The following is a 20,133-nucleotide window of genomic DNA, read 5'->3' on the forward strand; positions in this document are numbered from 1 at the left end:
TGCCACTCCCTTCTCCAAACTCTTCAGCAGAATTTCTGCTGAAAGTTCAGCTGTTAATCTTATGGGGTTTCCTTGTGTGTTATTGGTTGTTTTCCCTTGCTGTTTTTAATATGTTTTCTTTGTATTTAATTTTTGATAGATTTATTAATATGTGTCTTGGCGTGTTTTTCCTTGGATTTATCCTCTATGTTGTGTTGTTCATCATTGCTTGTTTCCTCTTTAGTTCTTCTAGGTCCTCGTTAAATGTTTTTGCATTTTCTCTTTTCTACTTCCAAGATTTTTGATCATCTTTTCTATCATTATTCTGAATTCTTTTTCAGGTAGACTGCCTATTACCTCTTCATTTGTTAAGTCTGGTGGGTTTTTACCTTGCTCCTTCATCTGCTGTGTGTTTTTCTGTCTTTTCATTTTGCTTATCTTACTGTGTTTGATGTCTCCTTTTCACAGGCTGCAGGTTCGTAGTTCCCATTATTTTTGGTGTCTGTCCCCAGCTGCTAAGTTTGGTTCAGTGGGTTGTGTAGGTTTCCTGGTGGAGGGGAGGAGTGCCTGTGTTCTGGTGGATGAGGCTGGATCTTGTGTTTCTGGTGTGCAGGTCCACATCTGGTGATGTGTTTTGGTGTGTCTGTAGCTTTATTATGATTTTAGGTAGCCTCTCTGCTCATGGATGTGGCTGTGTTTCGTCTTGATAGTTGTTTGGCATATGGTGTCCAGCACTTTAGCTTGCTGGTCGTTGAGTGAAGCTGGGTTCTGATGTTGAGATGGAGATATCTGGGAGATTTTCACCATTTGATATTACATGAGCTGGGTGGTCTCTTGTGGACCAGTGTCCTGAAGTTGGCTCTCCCTCCTCAGAGGCACAACACTGACTCCTCGCTGGGGCACCAAGAGCCTTTCATCCACACGGCTTGTCTCCTATTGTACTCCCCCCTGCTCACTCCTTTCTAGTCTTCTAATTTTCTTGCAGAACCTTGAACACACCAGGACTTTGCATTTGCAGTTCCCTCTTGCCTGGAATGCTCTTCCTCTGGCTCATACTCTTTCTCTCTTCCTGTTTCTTTTCTTCTTTTTCCTTTTCCTTTAATCTGTATCTTTTCTCTCTTCTTGTCTTCATGTTTTTCTTTTTTCTTCTTCACTTTTTATTTTACCTTTCTTTTTCAATTAGATTTTCCCCAGACATAGTGAATGTCTGTTTTCTTCCACTGTTTGGTGTAGATGCTAGGGATGTGAGGATGAATGAGGCAGTTCACAGTTAGTGTAAAAAGGAGAAAGGTATGTAAACAATATTCACAATGTTATGATATTGCTATCAGCCAAGGGATATAGTAACACATGGGAAGCTATAACAAGTTCTGCCTGACTTGTGAAGTGAATCTTTCCTAGAAAAGCAGACATTCAAACTGAGCGTTTAAAGAAGAGTATACTGTCATCAGGCAAAGAAAGGGGATGGGTGGTGAAGATGGTATTATAGGCAGTAGGAATCACATGGGCAGTGAATTGAAAGCAGCATCTGCTTATAGAAGGTTGCATAGATTGATTTTATTCAATGATTTTCAACTAAGGGGGTATGCTAAAAGGTGTTTGGAAATGTGTGGAGATACTTTTAGTTGTCACAATGACTGGGGATATGGAGGTGTGATACTGTCATTTAGAGAGTGGGATTCAGAGATTCTCAAGCTTTCTGCAACATGTAAGACAGTCTTAAACAATGAAGAATAATCCCACACAAACTGCTAATACCAGCCTTGTTGAGGAACACCAAGTAAAAAGGTTTAAGAGGAGGTAGAGCAGGAGGCCCTTCAAAGAGTTGGTGAGAGCCTGACAGTGGGTGGGAGCAATAGGGATGGAGAGAAGTGGCAGAGTTAAGGGATATTTGAGAGAGAAATGACAGGACTTTGCTGAGGGGCTGAGCAAGAATAAAGGATGTCTGAGGTTTTCATTTGGCTTGTGCACTAGATGGATTGTGATTTCATTAACCAAATGAGCAAACACAGAAGCAAGGAAAGGATAGTAAGGTTTGGGTAGACGCACTCATTTGGGGGCATGTTGAATTTTAAATTTCTTGTGAAGTCCAAGTGGTGTGGAATTTACAGAAGATAGTTGTGGGTAGAAATATAAACATTGGAGAAAAAGTCCAGGCTAGAGAGAGAGATTTGAGTATTTTCATAGTTGAAGTCCTTTAGCATGTAAAGTTATAGGAAATAAAAGTTAAAGCAAAAATAAACATTTAAAAGGTAGAAGGTAGAAGATAAACCAGGTTAAGGAGACAAAAAAAAGTTTGGTCACAGAGGTAGGAGGAGACTCAGATGCCAAAGGCAGAAGAGCATTGAAAAAGAAACAACTTGGTGACTTCCCTGGTGGTCCAGTGACTAAGACTCCACACTCTCAATGCAGGGGGCCCGGGTTCAATCCCTGGTCAGGAAACTAGAACCAACATGGTGCAACTAAAGATGCTGTGTGCTACAACTAAGACCTGATGAAGCCAAATTAATAAATAAATATTGTTTTTAAAAAAGAATCACCTTGGACAACAATGTCCATATGAGATGATGTGATAGTCCCAGGTCACATGATTCTCCCAAAAAGACTTCTATTTTTTCCCATTCCCTCCAGTGATCATCAGACTTTCTTTTCCATACCAACCCCTAAGCTATGACATTTGGACAGTGTATACAGTCATTCATTTGCACAGAAATTCATTCACTCAACACATATTTATTGCACACCTTCCACATGCTGAGACTGGGGTAGAGAGGTGAAAATATAGATATGATACTTACTCCCAGGGGAGATCTATAACAAACACACAAAAACACACACATAAAATAATAAGATAATTTCAAATCATGATATATGTCATGAAGGAAATAAAATACAATGGTGTAAAAAAAAATACAATGGTGTGATAAACTGATTGGAGCTTTAGAGAAGGTATTTAGGGAAGACTGCTCTGAGAATGTGACATTTAAGATCTAAGTAATGGGGAGGAAGGAGCTATATGAAGATCTCTGAGCAGAATATTCTGAGCAGAGGGACAAGCAAGTGTACATGTCTCAAGGTGGAAATAAACGTGGTTTGTTCAAGGGTCAGAAAAAGGCCAGTATGGTTGGAGTGTAGTGAGCAAGGAGAAGCCTGACATCATATGAAATCATAGAGGTTGGCAAGAGTCATATTATATAGGGCCTTATAGACCACAGTCAGGAACTTGAATTGTATTCTGAGTATGAATGGAGAATTTAAACACGGAGCGATGTGCTCTGGATCATATTTGTTAAAGAGGACCCTGTATCTTGTTTGGAGAATGTTTGAGGTGGGAGGGAGAAACAAAGAAGACAGTTGTGAGACCATTGAAGTTTTCCAGGTGAGAGATTATAGTGGCTTTGACTAAGGAAGTGAGAGTGGAAACAGAAGGATGACTGTGAGGGAAGAGATGATAGGATTTATTGATGGAATAGATTTGGGGGATAAGGGAAATAGAAAAGTCAGAAAGTAGATGATATGGAAAGAAAAGAAAATATTAGATTTTTTCAAGAAGTCTATAAACTAGTGGAACGGACTTTTTTTTTAAAGAGAGGAGCACTTAGTCCTTAACCATGTGATTTAGATGTAAAGTGTTTTAAGAGTAGAGAGGCCAAGAACATAGAGTCCAATGTGAGCTCAGCGAGGACTTTCTGGAAGAGATGAAGCATGAATTGGGTCTTGGAGAATGAGTGAACTCTTATAGATATTTATGGGGAAGAAGATGGGCAGGTCTATTCCAGAAAAGTAAAAATAACATGAGTGAAAATTCCAAGATAAGTATGAGATATGTGAGAGGGGCAATCAGGGACAGATTTAGTTAAAGCACTGGTTGAGCTTGGGACAGAGTGGTAAGTGGGATTGCAGCAATAGTTTGGAACTAGCTCATAGAGGCCTTTAAAAGCTAGGAGGAATTTGTAGTGGTGGTATAGGCAGTCAGCAGTAAAGGAGGGAATACTGGGGAAAATGTAGAAAAGTTAATTTCTCCTGATCAATAATCTATGAGCCTATGTGTCCTTGACATAGAAACCTGGATCTTGAGATTAGATCCAGGCAGCTCTACAATTCAGACATTTAAGACTAATATCCAAATATTTCATTGTAAAAACCTAGGGAAAGCCATTTGAAAGCTCTCTGATGTAAGAATTCTTGTGATCAAGAAATTCATATATGTATATATATTTAAGCCCACATTTATTTCTTTGAGACTTGGTGGGAAGGGAGAAAATTGGTCAATTCCTTCCTTCAAATAATAATTACAGGTTTATTTACTTACTTATAGTTTCACTTATTGAACATTTACTCTATAATATGCCAAGGAATATCTACATATTATTGTGTTTAATTCTAAAACAATCCTATTAAGTAAAATGCCCCCCAATTTACCATGAGGAAACTGAAACACACAGAGGCTTAAAATTTTCCTGAAGGTTATATAGATAATAAGTGTCAGATAGGGTGACTGACCATCCCAGTTTGCTCAGAACTGAGGAGTTTCCAGGGATGTGGGACCTTCAGTGTTAAAACTAGAGAAGCCCTTGGTAAACAGGGATGAGCTGGTCATCCTAGTGGCAGGTTTAGTTTTAAACCCAGACAATGTAGCTTTGGCACCAGAGCTCTTAGCCTCTGTACTCATTGCTCTCAATAAACTTTTATCTAATGCATAGAAAAACCTTATCTGAAGCTACCCACTCTTTGCAATATGCCTAGAGAGAAGTAGGAACTCCCTCAGGCACTATACAGGGGTATTTTGACTCAGGTTTTGCTCTCTGTTTCTACCTCAGGGACATTTGAAATTTACTGCCAGGCAGGCAGCCATAGAGAAGCAGGGATGAGGGCAATCTATAATGTCTCCCAGTGTCCTGGCCGCCGAGACAACCCTCGTCAACGTTACCAAGCTGCAAGAATCTACTACATCATGGCAGAAGAGATGGAGTGGGACTATTGCCCTGACAGGAGCTGGGAACTAGAATGGCACAACCAGTCTGAGAAGAACAGGTAAGGCTTCAGAAAAGAAGCGATCACACTTTCAAAGACTCTGGACCATTTTACTGAAATGGAGGTAAAATTCTGAGCTGAGGAGGCATTTATCTAAAGTCAACTAATAAGATACCAACAAATCTAGAGGAAGTACTAGAACACAGATAAGCTGGTACTCAGAGCTTTGTCTATGTTGTTATACTGTAGAGCTGAAGTAAAGACCTTGCCCACATCCTCTTGCTCTCAGTCTTGGCATCCTTTCCTCTGGTTAGCCAGAAGCACTGATATTGGGACTTAAATTTTATAGGGAATTTATTCAAGGGACTGAATGTTCCCAAGCTCAGATGTGCCTTGACAAAATGTCATTAAGATAGAAGCTAAGCTGTATAGAAGAAAAAGCCCAAAATAGTGTGGCTTAGATATGTTAGAATTTTATTTCTTGCTTAAGTACAAATATAAGCAGTTCGGGACCAATAGGTAAACTAGTCACCCATAACACTTGCTTTCATCTCTGGAACTAAGACATCTCTTCCAGTTGTAGTCATTCCCAGCTATCAAGAGATGGGAACTAAATCCATGGCAAGCAGCATTGTCTGTGAGGCAATGACCTGAAGTTGTAATACATTACTTTCTCTGAAACCCCGTTATCCTGAACTTATTCATATGGCCATACCTAGTTGCAAGAAAGTCCAGGAAGTGTAATCTCTGGTTAGGCAGCCATGTGCTCAGCTAAAACCTAGGTGATTCTATTACTAAAAAGGAAGGAGGGGAGAATGAAAATTATGGTACAGTTTAGCAATTTCCACTATAGTTTATTTTTGGTGTTCTCACTACCCTTTGCCAATCTTTATGTTGGTTATTGAAGGTTGAAGCCTTCTTGCTAACTTGTTCTGCAACCTAGAAAAACTTAATTCCTTTTTCTGGACTCTGGTTTACTCATCTTTAAAGTGATGTGGTATAGTTGAAAGAACTTGACCATCCTTTAATCCAAGACCTGGCTCCCTTTCTGGCTGATAGTATCAATGAAGATAAGCCCTGCCACCTCTAGATCACTGGATTCCACCTCTAGGACATACATACCTCATCAGTCTATTGGGACGATCAAATGATAAAATGAATAATAAAGCTCTCTATAAACAGGAAAACATCCCATAATGAGAAATCTGTAAGATTTCATTTTCTTCCTACCTCTCCCTACCCCTTATCTACCAGCAACAGAAGCAGTTAGTATTCTCCTACCACCTGTACCTTGTCCTTTGTCAGACTAATTCCATCTAAGACATCATTAAGGCTGGAGCTAGAGTTCATGGCTTCTGATTCTTACCAGATTAATTTTACTATAAATTCCTAACTGGATGACGGCAAACAAAGAACTATAAATAAATATTGAAATATGTCATCTTTAACTGCAAATATGCAGCCAAAGTGCGTAATCTGACATTAGAAGGAATAGGCCTCACCTTCTTATACCTGTGACATTAGGTTGGGTCTGACATAGCTTTCCCATAATTGAAAATGAGGGGTTAAGGGCAAGGTGCTGATGTCACTCTTTGGATTCCTCTAGTTATGGTCACATCTTCCTGAGCAACAAAGATGGACTCCTGGGTTCCAGATACAAGAAAGCTGTATTCAGGGAATACACTGATGGTACATTCAGGGTCCGACGGCCAAGGACTGGATCAGAGGAACACTTGGGAATCTTAGGTAAGGGAATTCCACTTCCCTCCTAGTGTCTAGAAACCTGTGATGCTCCTAGGGAGGTTATGTCATATCAGGAAGGCCTCTCCATTTCCCATTATCAGTTTTCCTTATAGTGGAACTATAGTCATATTTTATAAATCATCCATGAAAATAAGCAATCATATGGGGGTAATTCATGAATTCTGCTGCAAACTAAACCAGGTATTTCCAGGACTCTATATCTAGGGGTCTGTAAGGGTGATTAATTTTTTTTTCAATGCTAAAAGCAAGGGAACTTACGAACATCGAAGAGTAGGAAAAATGGTACAGGGAACCAGTATTACCCTTACACCCTTGCAATTATTGCTGTAGTTTCTTCACTTTCATAGGAGCCAATGAGTTTCATCATTCTTATCTTCACACAGAAGGGACCCACTGGTCTTGAAGGGAACCCAGCAATTCTGTACTCTGTGTCAAACTCTCACTCCTTACCAACAATGATTCCACAGAGCCCTGAATATCTAGAAATTTGGGCTATTATACAAAGAGAATTGGGGTGGGATAAGTGGGGATAATTGGAGGCATAATCTTGTTGTTGAAGTACCTTTATCCTGTGGGTAGCAGTATCAGATCAAGGGCTTCTGAATTTAAAAATGGAGTCAGTCATGACTTTCAGTTTTGGAACCCTTTCTCTGGGCAAACACCTAATTCTAGGGAGCTCCTATGTATATCCCTTTTTTAATGTTTTTAATGTCCCTGTTCCACTATTCTACTAATGAGACGTTTTTCTTCTTTTGCGTATACTAGGTCCACTTATCAGAGGAGAGGTTGGTGATATTCTAACTGTGGTGTTCAAGAACAATGCCAGCCGGCCCTACTCTGTGCATGCCCATGGAGTGCTAGGATCTAGCACTGGCTGGCCACTGGCTGCTGAGCCTGGTGAGTGGGAACACTTAGTGAAGGAACATGTGAAGCATTTCTGTTTCAGCCCTCTGGCTTGTTCCTTAAAAAAAATGCCCTTAGCGAACAGAAACAGAAATATTAACCAGAACTAAGCCTCAGTCTGAATTTATCTCTATGAAATACTCATTTTTTCAGTCTCAGAACAGACTGCTCACTTTAGGTCTTTTTTGTGTATGTGGCTTAAAACAATACAAATTTGTTATCTTCTGGTTCTGTTGGTAAGAGGTCTGACATGGGTCTTCCTGGACTAGAATCAAGGTTTGGCAGGGCCTGTGTTCTTTTCTAGAGGATCTAGGGGAGAATCCATTTCCTTGTCCTTTCCAGCTTCTAGAAGCCACCCACATTCCTTGGCTCACACCCAATTCCCCCAGCGTCAAAGCCAGCAACAGTGGGTTGAATCCTTTTCACATTGTGTCACTATAACACTGATTTCCTGCCTGCTTTTTCCATTTAAAAAATTTGTGGCAAAACACACATAAAATTTGCCATCATAACGATTTTAAGTGTACAGTTCAGTGGCATTAAGTACATTCACATTGTTGTGCAGCCATCACTGTCATCCAGCCACAGAACTGTTTTCATCTTGCAAAACTGAAACTCTATACTCATTAAAAAGTAACTTGGCATTCCCCCTTCCCCAGCCCCTGGAAACCACCATTCTACTTTCTTGTCTCTATGGATTTGACCTAGGTACCTCATGTAAGTAAAATCATACAGTACTTGTCCTTTTGTGACTAGATTACTTCACTTGGCGTAATGTCCTCATGGTTCATCCATGTTGTAATATATGACAGGGTTTCCTTCCTTGTTAAGGCTGAATAATGTTACATTATATATATATATATATATATATATACATATACAAACATATATATGCATGTATATATATATATATATGCCCCCACATATGTATGTGTATATATATATATATATATATACCCACATTTTTTTCTAAGGTATGTAAATTTTATTTTATTTTATTTTATTTTTTATTCTTTTTTTTAACATCTTTATTGGAGTATAATTGCTTTAAAATGGTGTGTTAGTTTCTGCTTTATAGCAAACTGTATCAGTTATACATATACATATGTTCCCATATGTCTTCCCTCTGGCATCTCCCTCCCTCCCACCCTCCCTATCCCACCCCTCTAGGTGGTCACAAACCACCGAGCTGATCTCCCTGTGCTATGTGGCTGCTTCCCACTAGCTATCTATTTTATGTTTGGTAGTCACTCTCTCACTTTGTCACAGCTTACCCTTGCCCCTCCCCATATCCTCAAGTCCATGCTGTAGTACGTGTGTGTCTTTATTCCTGTCTTACCCCTAGGTATTAATGACTATTTTTTTTCTTAGATTGCATATATATGTGTTAGCATGAGGTATTTGTTTTTCTCTTTCTGACTTACTTCACTCTGTATGACAGACTCTAGGTCCCTCCACCTCACTACAAATAACTGAATTTCGTTCCTTTTTATGGCTGAGTAATATTCCATTGTATATATGTGCCACATCTTCTTTATCCATTAATCTGTTGATGGACAATTAGGTCGCTTCCATGTCCTGGCTATTGTAAATAGAGCTGCAATGAACATTTTGGTACATGACTATTTTTGATTTATGGTTTTCTCAGGGTTTTAGCCTAGGAGTGGGGTTGCTGGGTCGTATGATAGTTCTGTTTTTAGTTTTTTAAGGAACCTCCATACTGTTCTCCATAGTGGCTATATCAATTTATATTCCCCCCAACAGTGCAAGAGGGTTCCCTTTTCTCCACACCCTCTCCAGCATTTATTGTTTTAGATTTTTTGATGACGGCCATTCTGACAGGTGAGAGATGATATCTCATTATAGTTTTGATTTGCATTTCTCTAATGATTAATGATGTTGAGCATTGTTCATATGTTTGTCGGCAATCTGTATATCTTCTTTGGAGAAATGTCTACTTAGCTCTTCTACCCATTTTTGGATTGCGTTATTTGTTTTATTGTTATTGAGCTGCATAAGCTGCTTGTAAATTTTGGAGATTAATCCTTTGTCAGTTGCTTCATTTGCAACTATGTTCTCCCATTCTGAGGGTTGTCTTTTGGTCTTGTTTATGCTTTCCTTTGCTGTGCAAAAGCTTTTAAGTTTCATTAGGTCCCATTTGTTTATTTTTGTTTTTATTTCCATTTCTCTAGGAGGTGGGTCATAAAGGATCTTGCTGTGATTTCTGTCATAGGGCGTTCTGCCTATGCTTTCCCCTAAGGGTTTCATAGTGTCTGGCCTTACATTTAGGTCTTTAATCCATTTTGAGTTTATTTTTGTGTATGGTGTTAGGGAGTGTTCTAATTTCATACTTTTACATGTACCTGTACAGTTTTCCCAGAACCACTTATTGAAGAGGCTGTCTTTTCTCCACTCTATATCCTTGCCTCCTTTATCAGAGATAAGGTGACCATACGTGCGTGGGTGTATCTCTGGGCTTTCTATCCTGTTCCATTGATCTATATATCTGTTTTGTGCCAGTACCCTACTGTCTTGACTAATGTAGCTTTGAAGTATAGTGTGAAGACAGGGAGCCTGATTCCTTCAGCTCCGTTTCTCGTTCTCAAGATTGCTTTACCCATTTGGGGTCTTTTGTGTTTCCATATGAATTGTGAAATTTTTTGTTCTAGTTCTGTGAAAAATGCCAGTGGTAGTTTAGTAGGGATTGCATTGAATCTGTAGATTGCTTTGTGTAGTAGAGTCATTTTCACAATGTTGATTCTTCCAATCCAAGAACATGGTATATTTCTCCATCTATTTGTATCTTCTTTAATTTCTTTCATCAGTGTCTTATAATTTTCTGCATACAGGTCTTTTGTCTCCTTAGGTAGGTTTATTCATATATATTTTATTCTTTTTGTTGCAATGGTAAATGGGAGTGTTTTTCGATTTCACTTTCAGATTTTTCATCATTAGTATATAAGAATGCCAGAGATTTCTGTGCATTAATTTTGTATCCTGCTACTTTACGAAATTCATTGATTAGCTCTAGTAGTTTTCTGGTAGCATCTTTAGGATTCTTTATGTAGAGTATCATGTCATCTGCAAACAGTGGCAACTTTACGTTTTCTTTTGTGATTTGGATTTCTTTTATTTCTTTTTGTTTTCTGATTGCTGTGGCTAAAACTTCCAAAACTGTGTTGAATAAGAGTGGTGAGAGTGACCAGCCTTGTCCTGTTCCTGATCTTAGTGCAAATGGTTTCAGTTTTTCACCGTTGAGGACGATGTTGGCTGTGGGTTTGTCATATATGGCCTTTATTATGTTGAGGAAAGTTCCCTCTATGCCTACTTTCTGCAGGGTTTTTATCATAAAGGGGTGTTGAATTTTGTCAAAAGCTTTCTCAGAAGCATCTATTGAGATTATCATATGGTTCTTCTCCTTCAATTTGTTAATGTGGTGTATCACATTGATTGATTTGTGTATATTGAAGAATCCTTGCATTCCTGGAATAAACCCCACTTGATCATGGTGTATGATCCTTTTAATGTGCTGTTGGATTCTGTTTGCTAGTATTTTGTTGAGGATTTTTGCATCTATGTTCATCAGTGATATTGGCCTGTAGTTTTCTTTCTTTGTGACGTCTTTGTCTGGTTTTGGTATCAGGGTGATGGTGGCCTCATAGAATGAGTTTGGGAGTGTTCCTCCCTCTGCTATCTTTTGGAAGAGTTTGAGAAGGATGGGTGTTAGCTCTTCTCTAAATGTTTGGTAGAATTCGCCTGTGAAGCCATCTGGTCCTGGGCTTTTGTTTGTTGGAAGATTTTTATTCACAGTTTCAATTTCAGTGCTTGTGATTGGTCTGTTCATATTTTCTATTTCTTCCTGGTTCAGTCTCAGCAGCTTGTGTATTTCTAAGAATTTGTTCATTTCTTCCAGGTTGTCCATTTTATTGGCATACAGTTGCTTGTAGTAATCTCTAATAATCTTTCGTATTTCTGCAGTGTCCGTTGTTACGTCGCCTTTTTCATTTCTAATACTATTGATCTGAGTCTTCTCCCTTTTTTCCTTCATGAGTCTGGCTAATGGTTTATCAATTTTGTTTATCTTCTCTAGGAACCAGCTTTTAATTTTATTGATCTTTGCTATTGTTTCCTTCATTTCTTTTTCATTTATTTCTGGTCTGATCTTTATGATTTCTTTCCTTCTAACTTTGTACTTTTATTGATCTTTGTTACTGTTTCCTTCATTTCTTTTTCATTTATTTGTGATCTGATCTTTATGATTTCTTTCCTTCTAACTTTGGGGTTTTTTTGTTCTTCTTTCTCTAATTGCATTAGGTGCAAGGGTAGATTGGTTTTTTTTTTTTGAGATGTTTCCTGTTTGTTAAGGTAGGATCGTATTTCTATAAACTTCCCTCTTCAAACTGCTTTTGTTGCATCCCATAGGATTTGGGTCATCATGTCTCTATTGTCATTTGTTTCTAGGTATTTTTTGATTGCTCTTCGATTTCTTCAGTTATCACTTGGTTATTATGTAGGGTATTTTTTAGCCTCCATGTGTTTTTTAAAATTTTTTACATATCTTTTCCTGTAATTGATATCTAGTCTCATAGTGTTGTGGTCAGAAAAGCAACTTGGTACGATTTTAATTTTCTTAAATTTACCAAGGCTTGATTTGTCACCCAAGATATGATCTATCCTGGAGAACATTCCATAAGAACTTGAGAAAAATGTGTATTCTGTTGCTTTTGGATGGAATGTCCTATAAATATCAATTAAGTCCATCTTGTTTAATGTAGCATTTAAAACTTGTGTTTTCTTATTTATTTTCATTTTGGATGATCTGTCCATTGGTGAACGTGTGGTGTTAAAGTCCCCTAGTATGATTGTGTTACTGTCGATTTCCCCTTTTATGGCTGTTAGTATTTGCCTTATGTATTGAGGTGCTCGTATGTTGGGTGCATAAATATTTACAATTGTTATATCTTATTCTTGGATTGATCACTTGATCATTATGTAGTGTCCTTCTTTATCTCTTTTGATAGTCTTTATTTTAAAGTCTATTTTGTCTGATATGAGAATTGATATGCCACCTTTCTTTTGAAATCCATTTGTATGGAATATCTTTTTCCATCCCCTCACTTTTAGTCTGTATGTGTCCCTATGTCTGAAGTGGGTCTCTTGTAGATAGCATATATATGTGTCTTGTTTTTGTATCCAGTCTGTGTCTTTTGGTGTGACCATTTAATCCATTTACATTTAAGGTAATTATCTATATGTATGTTCCTATTCCCATTTTCTTAATTGTTTTGGGTTTGTTATTGTAGGTCTTTTCCTTATCTTGTGTTTCTTGCCTAGATAAGTTCCTTTAGCATTTGTTGTAAATCTGGTTTGGTGATGCTGAACTCTCTCAGCTTTTGCTTGTCTGTAAAGGTTTTAATTTCTCCATCAAATCTGAATGAGATCCTTGCTCGGTAGAGTAATCTTCGTTGTAGGTTTTTATCCTTCATCACTTTAAATTTCCCATATTAGGGAAGTTTTCAACTATAATCTCTTCAAATATTTTCTCAGTCCCTTTCTTTTTCTCTTCTTCTTCTGGGACCCCTACAATTCAAATGTTGGTGCGTTCAATGTTGTCCCAGTGTTCTCTGAGACTGTACTCAGTTCTTTGCATTCTTTTTTCTTTATTCTGCTCTGCAGTAGTTATTTCCACTATTTTATCTTCCAGGTTACTTATCCGTTCTTCTGCCTCAGTTATTCTGCCATTGATCCCTTCTAGAGTATTTTTAATTTCATTTATTACATTGTTCATCTTTGCTTGTTTCTTCTTTAGTTCTTCTGGATCCTTGTTAAATGTTTCTTGCATTTTCTCTATTTTATTTCAAAGATTTTGGATCATCTTTACTATCATATTCTGAATTATTTTTCAGGTAGACTTTCTTTTTCTCTTCTTCTTCTGGGACCCCTACAATTCAAATGTTGGTGCGTTCAATGTTGTCCCAGTGTTCTCTGAGACTGTACTCAGTTCTTTGCATTCTTTTTTCTTTATTCTGCTCTGCAGTAGTTATTTCCACTATTTTATCTTCCAGGTTACTTATCCGTTCTTCTGCCTCAGTTATTCTGCCATTGATCCCTTCTAGAGTATTTTTAATTTCATTTATTACATTGTTCATCTTTGCTTGTTTCTTCTTTAGTTCTTCTGGATCCTTGTTAAATGTTTCTTGCATTTTCTCTATTTTATTTCAAAGATTTTGGATCATCTTTACTATCATATTCTGAATTATTTTTCAGGTAGACTACCTATTTCCTCTTCATTTGTTATATCTGGTGGGTTTTTACCTTGCTCCTTCATCATCTGCTGTGTGCTCTTCTGTCTTCTCATTTTTCTTATCTTACTGTGTTTGGGGTCTCCTGTTTGCAGGCTGCAGGTTCGTATTTCCCGTTTTTTTTTTTTTTTTTTTGGTGTCTGTCCCCATGTCTAAAGTTGGTTCAGTGAGTTATGTAGGCTTCCTGGTGGAGGAGACTTGTGCCTGTGTTCTGGTGGATGAGTCTGAATCTTGTCTTTCTGGTGGGCAAGTCCATGTCTCGTGATGTGTTTTGGGGTGTCTGTGACCTTAGTATGATTTTAGGAAGCCTCTCTGCTGATGGATGGGGTTTTGTTCCTGTCTTTCTGGTTATTTGGCATAGGGTGTTTAGCACTGTAGCTTGCTGGTCATTGAGTGAAGCTGTGTCTTGGTGTTGATATGGAGATCTCTGGGAGATTTTCGCCATGTGATATTATGTGGAGCTGGGAGGGCTCTTGTGGACCAGTGTCCTCCAGTTGGCTCTCCCACCTCAGGGGCACAGCCCTGACTCCTGGCTGGAGCACCAAGAGCCTTTCATCCACACGGCTCAGAATAAAAGGGAGAAAAGTAGAAAGAAAGAAATAACGAGTATAAAATAAAATAAGGATAAAATAAAGTTATTAAAATAAAAAATAATTGTCACAGAAAAATATTTTTTAAAAAGTAAAAAAAACAAACAAATCAAAACAAATAAATTGACAGACAGAACCATAGGACAAATTGTGAAAGCAAAACTTTACAGACAAAATCTCACTCCGAAGCATACACATACACCCTAGCAAAAAGGGGAAAAGGGGAAAAAATTATATAACTTGCTCTCAAAGTCCACCTCCTCAATTTGGGATGATTCGTTGTCTATTCAGGTATTCCACAGATGCAGGGTACATCAGGTTGATTGTGGAGATTTAAACCACTGCTCCTGAGGCTGCTGGGAAAAATTTCCCTTTCTCTTCTTTGTTCGCACAGCTCCTAGGGTTCAGCTTTGGATTAGGCCCCGTCTCTGTGTGTAAGTCACCTGACGGCATCTCTTTTGGCCTCAGAGAGGACGGGGTTAAAGGAGCAGCTAATTCGGGGGCTCTGGCTCACTCAGGCCGGGGTGAGGGAGGGGTAGAGTTGCAGGGTGAGCCTGCAGCGGTAGCGGCCAGCATGACGTTGCACCAGCCTGATGTGCACCGTGTGTTCTCCCGGGGAAGTTGTCCCTGGATCACGGGACCCTGGCAGTGGCGGCCTGCACAGGATCCCAGGTGGGGAAATGTAGATAGTGACCTGTTCTCACACACAGGCTTCCTGGTGGCAGCAGCAGCCTTAGCATCTCGTTCCCGTCTCTGGGTTCCATGCTGTTAGTCACGGCTCATGCCCGTCTCTAGAGCTCCTTTAAGCAGTGCTCTTTATCCCCTCTCCTTGTGCACCAGGAAACAAAGAAGGAAGAAAAAGTCTCTTGCCTCTTCGGCAGGTCCAGACTTTTTTCCGGACTCCCTAACGGGTAGCTGTGGTGCACTAACCCCTTCAGGTTGTGTTCACGCCACCAACCCCAATCCTCTCCCTGCGATCCGACCAAAGCCCGAGCCTCAGCTCCCAGCCCCCGCCTGCCCCAGCGTGTGAGCAGACAAGCCTCTTGGGCTGGTGAGTGCTGGTTGGCACCGATCCTCTGTGTGGGAATCTCTCTGCTTTGCCCTCCACACCCCTGTTGCTGCACTCTCTTCCATGGCTCTGAAGCTTCCCCTTTCTGCCACTCACAGTCTCCGCCCCCAAAGGGGCTTCCTAGTGTGTGGAATCCTTTCCTCCTTCACAGCTCCCTCCCACTGGTGCAGGTCCCTTCCCTATTCCTTTGTCTCTGTTTTTTATTTTTTCTTTTGCCCTACCCAGGTACGTGGGGAGTTTCTTTCCTTTTGGGAAGTCTGAGGTCTTCTGCCAGCATTCAGTGGGTGTTCTGTAGGAGCAGTTCCACGTGTAGATGTATTTCTGTTGTATCTGTGGGGAGGAAGGTGATCTCCGCATCTTACCCTTCCGTCATCTTCCACCACCTTAGGTCTTTTGTTTAATCAAAGACATACTCAACACTTGCCACACATGGAGCCTTATACTGTCGTTAACCCTGAATACAGATTGAGCTTCTAACCCTCTCTAGATCTGAAGTTAAACTTGGCTATAGTCTGAGCTCCTAATCATGACTAGAGTAGCCTGTCCCAGACCATAAACTGATCCTTAAACCCAGCCATAGATAAAGTTCTTGTCCTCTCAGTACAGACTAAATCCTAACTCCAGTCATATACTAAACTTCTAATACTAAATGTAGGGTTACCATAATCTTGATCAAATTATCTTCCATGCATTCATTCATTGAATAAACACTTACTGGTGGCTTACTGGGTGCAGGAAAAATATTAGTAGTTATGGAAAGAGTGGGGAATAATACTTTTTCATACCCTAAAAATAACTTGGGCTATTACAATAGAGAGATAAGTAAACCAGTAATTTTAATGCTGTGTTTTAACTGTTAAATAAGGGCTTTAAAAATGTGCCATGGAAGTGTAGAATAGGGTACCTAATCTAAAGTTTGGATGGTCAAGGATGGTTTCCCAGAGTAGGTGGTAGCTGAGATCTAAATCAGTAGTTCTCAATCTTTAGCATGCATCAGAATCACCTGGAAGGTCTGTTAAATCATAGATTTCTGGGAATAACCCCAGAGCCTCTGATTTAATAGGTCTGGGATAGGGTTCAAGAATTTTCTTATTCAAAGAAGTTTCTAGGTAATTCTGATGGTGCTGGATCAGGAACTGTACCTTAAGAATCACTAATCTAAAGAATGAGAAGTAAGTATACAGGTAAAGTGATAGTGTGGAAGAAAAGCAGGGAAAAGGAAGTTCCATATGTGGGGAATGCAATATATAAAGATTCAGTAGTAAGAGAGATTAAATTTGACGTTGAGGAAAGGGTTATAAAAAGATCAAGTAAGTAGAATCAACAGGATTTGATTAACTGGATATGGAAGGTGAGAAGGAGAAGGATTCCTGAATGACAACCACATATTTGGAGGAAAATCCTGGAATGATTCCCACATTTTTGGCCTGGACAAGCAGATATATGGTAATGTCATTCACCAATATAGGGAACATGAGCAGAAACTGATTTGGGATGGGGAAGAATGGATGATGGTGAGTTCACATTTGAATTTCTTGAATATGTGATGTCTGTAAGACAACCAAATAGAGATATCTAATAGACATAAAGGTCCAAAGCTCAAAAGAAAGGTAGGATCTGAGGGAATAGATGTGAAAGACATCAACATTTAAGTAGTAATTGAAGACAAAGAAATAAACACAGTCACCCTGGAAGAGTATATTCAATGGGACAGTAGGAATCCTAGAATGATACCCTGAGGAAAACCAACTTTTTGGTTTTCCAAAGTGAGCAAGATGTTAGAAGAAAAACCAGGATAAGATTGTATCAAAAATGTTTAAAAGACGATCATTTCAAAAATGAAGAGTTCAACAGTTTCAGCTTCCTCAGAGAGGTTAAATAAGATAACATAAAATTTCCCTTTGGATATAGCAACAGAGGAATGGCTGGCGCTTTTCATAAATTGGTGGGAAAAGAAGCCAGATTATAATGGAATAAAGAGTAATTGGGAGATTTGGGAGTGAAAACAGTGAGTGTGGCTTAATTTTAAGACTTAAGAAGAGCAATTTCAGGTGACGAGATGGTCTGGCGTTTGACCAGGGGCTAAAGTAAAGTGGAAGTGAAAGTTACTGGAATTGAGATCAAGGGACTGAAAGGCTAGAGTGTTGGATGAATCAACCATATAGACTTTAAAGTTACTCAGAAGAGTGGTAGAGATTGGGGTGGAAAAGAAGATGGTGATCCGGGTACTAAAATCATCAATAAATGAGTAAAAGGAGAAAGGGGATACATTGGAAGCAGGGAAAACATTTAGAAGGTTGTTGTAGTAGTACATACAAGTGATGATAATGACTTTAACAAAAGTGGTAGGAAATGAGGATTGAGAGAATTAGTTGGGTTTGAGGGATGTTAATGGATAATCAATAGGACATGATGACTGTATAGGTGTTAGGGGATAAGAGAGATAGTAGAGTTAAGGATAACAAACTGATTTTTTGGATTAAGCACCTACATGGTGGTACCACTCACAAAAGAAGATAAAAAAGCACGAAGTAAGGGGGGTTTTTGTTTGTTGGTTTGTTTGTTTATTTAGAGGGGGAAGATATTAAGTTTATTTTTGATTGTCTTGAACATAAGGTACCTGTAAGACATCCAGGTGGAACAGAGAGCACTGATAAGAATAGGAGGCTGTACTCAATTTGAGTATGGGTTTGTAATTTGGAAGAAACATCTGAAAAAATGTGGAGCTTTAACAGTCACCAGTAACTACAATAAATGATAGCTGAAATCATGATCATATGTGAGATCACCTAGTGAGATAGTGTGTAAAGTGACAATAACATTGAGCTGAGAATGGAACTTTGCAAAATACCATTATTTAATAGGAGGTGATTTACCTTAAATAATTTATAGATTTGAAGCAGTTCTAATCAAAATCACAATTGGACATTTTTATACTTAAATGAAATGATTGCATATAAAGTTCATTTGGAAGAATAAGGAATGCCTGGACAAGAAGATCCAAGAAGTATTTTAAGATGAATGAGATGCATGGACCTAGAGAATATAATACATAGTGAAGTCAGTCAGACAGAGAAAGACAAACACTATATGATAGCACTTATATGTGGAAACTAAAAAATAATAAAATAATATAAAACGAGTCTATATACAAAGCAGAATCAGACTCACAGACATAGAAAACAAACTTATGGTTACCAAAGGGGAGAGGAAAGGAGGAAGGGACAAACTAGAAGTATGGAATTAACAGATACAAACTACTATACATAAAATAGATAAACAACAAAGATATACTGCATAACACAGGGATTTATATTCAATACCTTGTGATAACTTATAATGGAATATAATCAGAAAAAACCTGAATCATTATGCTGTACGCCTGAAACTAACACAATATTGTAAATCAACTAATCTTTAATAAAAAAGATTAATGAGAGAAGACTAGCACAACCCAATATTACAGCATATTATAAAGGTACAATAATTAAAGCAGCATGGTACTGTTAAAAAATAATTAATAGGACAAAAAAATCCCTAAAACAGACTCAAAGTTCTATCTTTGTCAACAACTGTGGGAATACAACTATTCCACTACTAGCCCACATTTCTTCTTTCTACCTCCCTCCTTAGGTCTCCTCACAAAGGAAATGTTATTAACCTGATTAGTCAGAACCCAGGATATTTGTTGGACAATGCCTTACTAGTGGGCAGGGTTACTGCTTCTCTCATCTCAGCACTCTCTATTTCACTGCCTACTTCCATGTGGTAAGTTGATCTGTGCCTGCAAATGGGTAAACTGGTTATATGAGTTAAGACTCATATAACTGGCTTTCTGTGTTATGCCTGCACTGCAGATCGAGCTATCTTAGTTTCAAGGGGCTAGAATGAGGAAGCTTTGTTTAGGACTTTAAGTCAAAGTTTTTCAGAAGCCTCAAGGAGAGGAGTAACTAATAAAAACCAGACATTCTTGTGGTCCTGTATTAATATCATCACAATAGAATAGAAATCTTGCCTCTTGCCTCTAATGCTGAGTGTATATAAAAGTTTAATGTTAGAAAAATCTAGCATTTCAGTGGCAGAAAGGAAAAAAATGATCAATACAGTCAGCCCTTCATATCCACTTGTTCAACCAACTACATCCATGGATTCAACCAACTACAGACTGAAAATATAGTTGATCTTTGAACAACATGGATTTGAACAGTACAGGTCCTCTTATATGCAGATTTTTTTCAATAAATATGTACTAAAGTACTACCCAATCTGTGGTTGGTTGAATCCACAGATGAGGAACCACGAATATGGAGGGCCAACCATAAAGTTATATGTGGATTTTCATTTTTTTAATATAATTTTTAAAACATTTATTTATTTGGTTGCCTCAGGTCTTAGTTGTGGATTGCGGGCTCCTTAGTTGTGGCATGCATACTCTTAGTTGCAGCATGCATGTGGGATCTAGTTCCTTGATGAGGGATCAAACCCGGGCCCCCTGCATTGGGAGCATGGAGTCTTAACCACTGCACCACCAGGGAAGTCCTTATATGTGGAT

The 20,133-nt window shown here is 38.7% G+C and overlaps 1 protein-coding gene across 2 annotated transcripts in view; it reads left to right on the forward strand.

Annotated features, from left to right (window-relative positions):
- The window catches only part of HEPH (hephaestin), a 98,949-nt gene that overhangs the window by 48,853 nt on the left and 29,963 nt on the right, over window positions 1–20,133 (forward strand). For both annotated transcript variants that reach the window (XM_024116544.2, XM_024116546.2), the window contains exons 12-14: window positions 4,800–5,013; window positions 6,560–6,699; window positions 7,483–7,614. In XM_024116544.2, coding sequence (XP_023972312.1) covers window positions 4,800–5,013; window positions 6,560–6,699; window positions 7,483–7,614 — 486 coding nt within the window. The remainder of the gene's footprint in view (window positions 1–4,799; window positions 5,014–6,559; window positions 6,700–7,482; window positions 7,615–20,133) is intronic.

Source organism: Physeter macrocephalus, chromosome 21, assembly GCF_002837175.3.
Source record: "Physeter macrocephalus isolate SW-GA chromosome 21, ASM283717v5, whole genome shotgun sequence".
NCBI lineage: Eukaryota > Metazoa > Chordata > Mammalia > Artiodactyla > Physeteridae > Physeter > Physeter macrocephalus.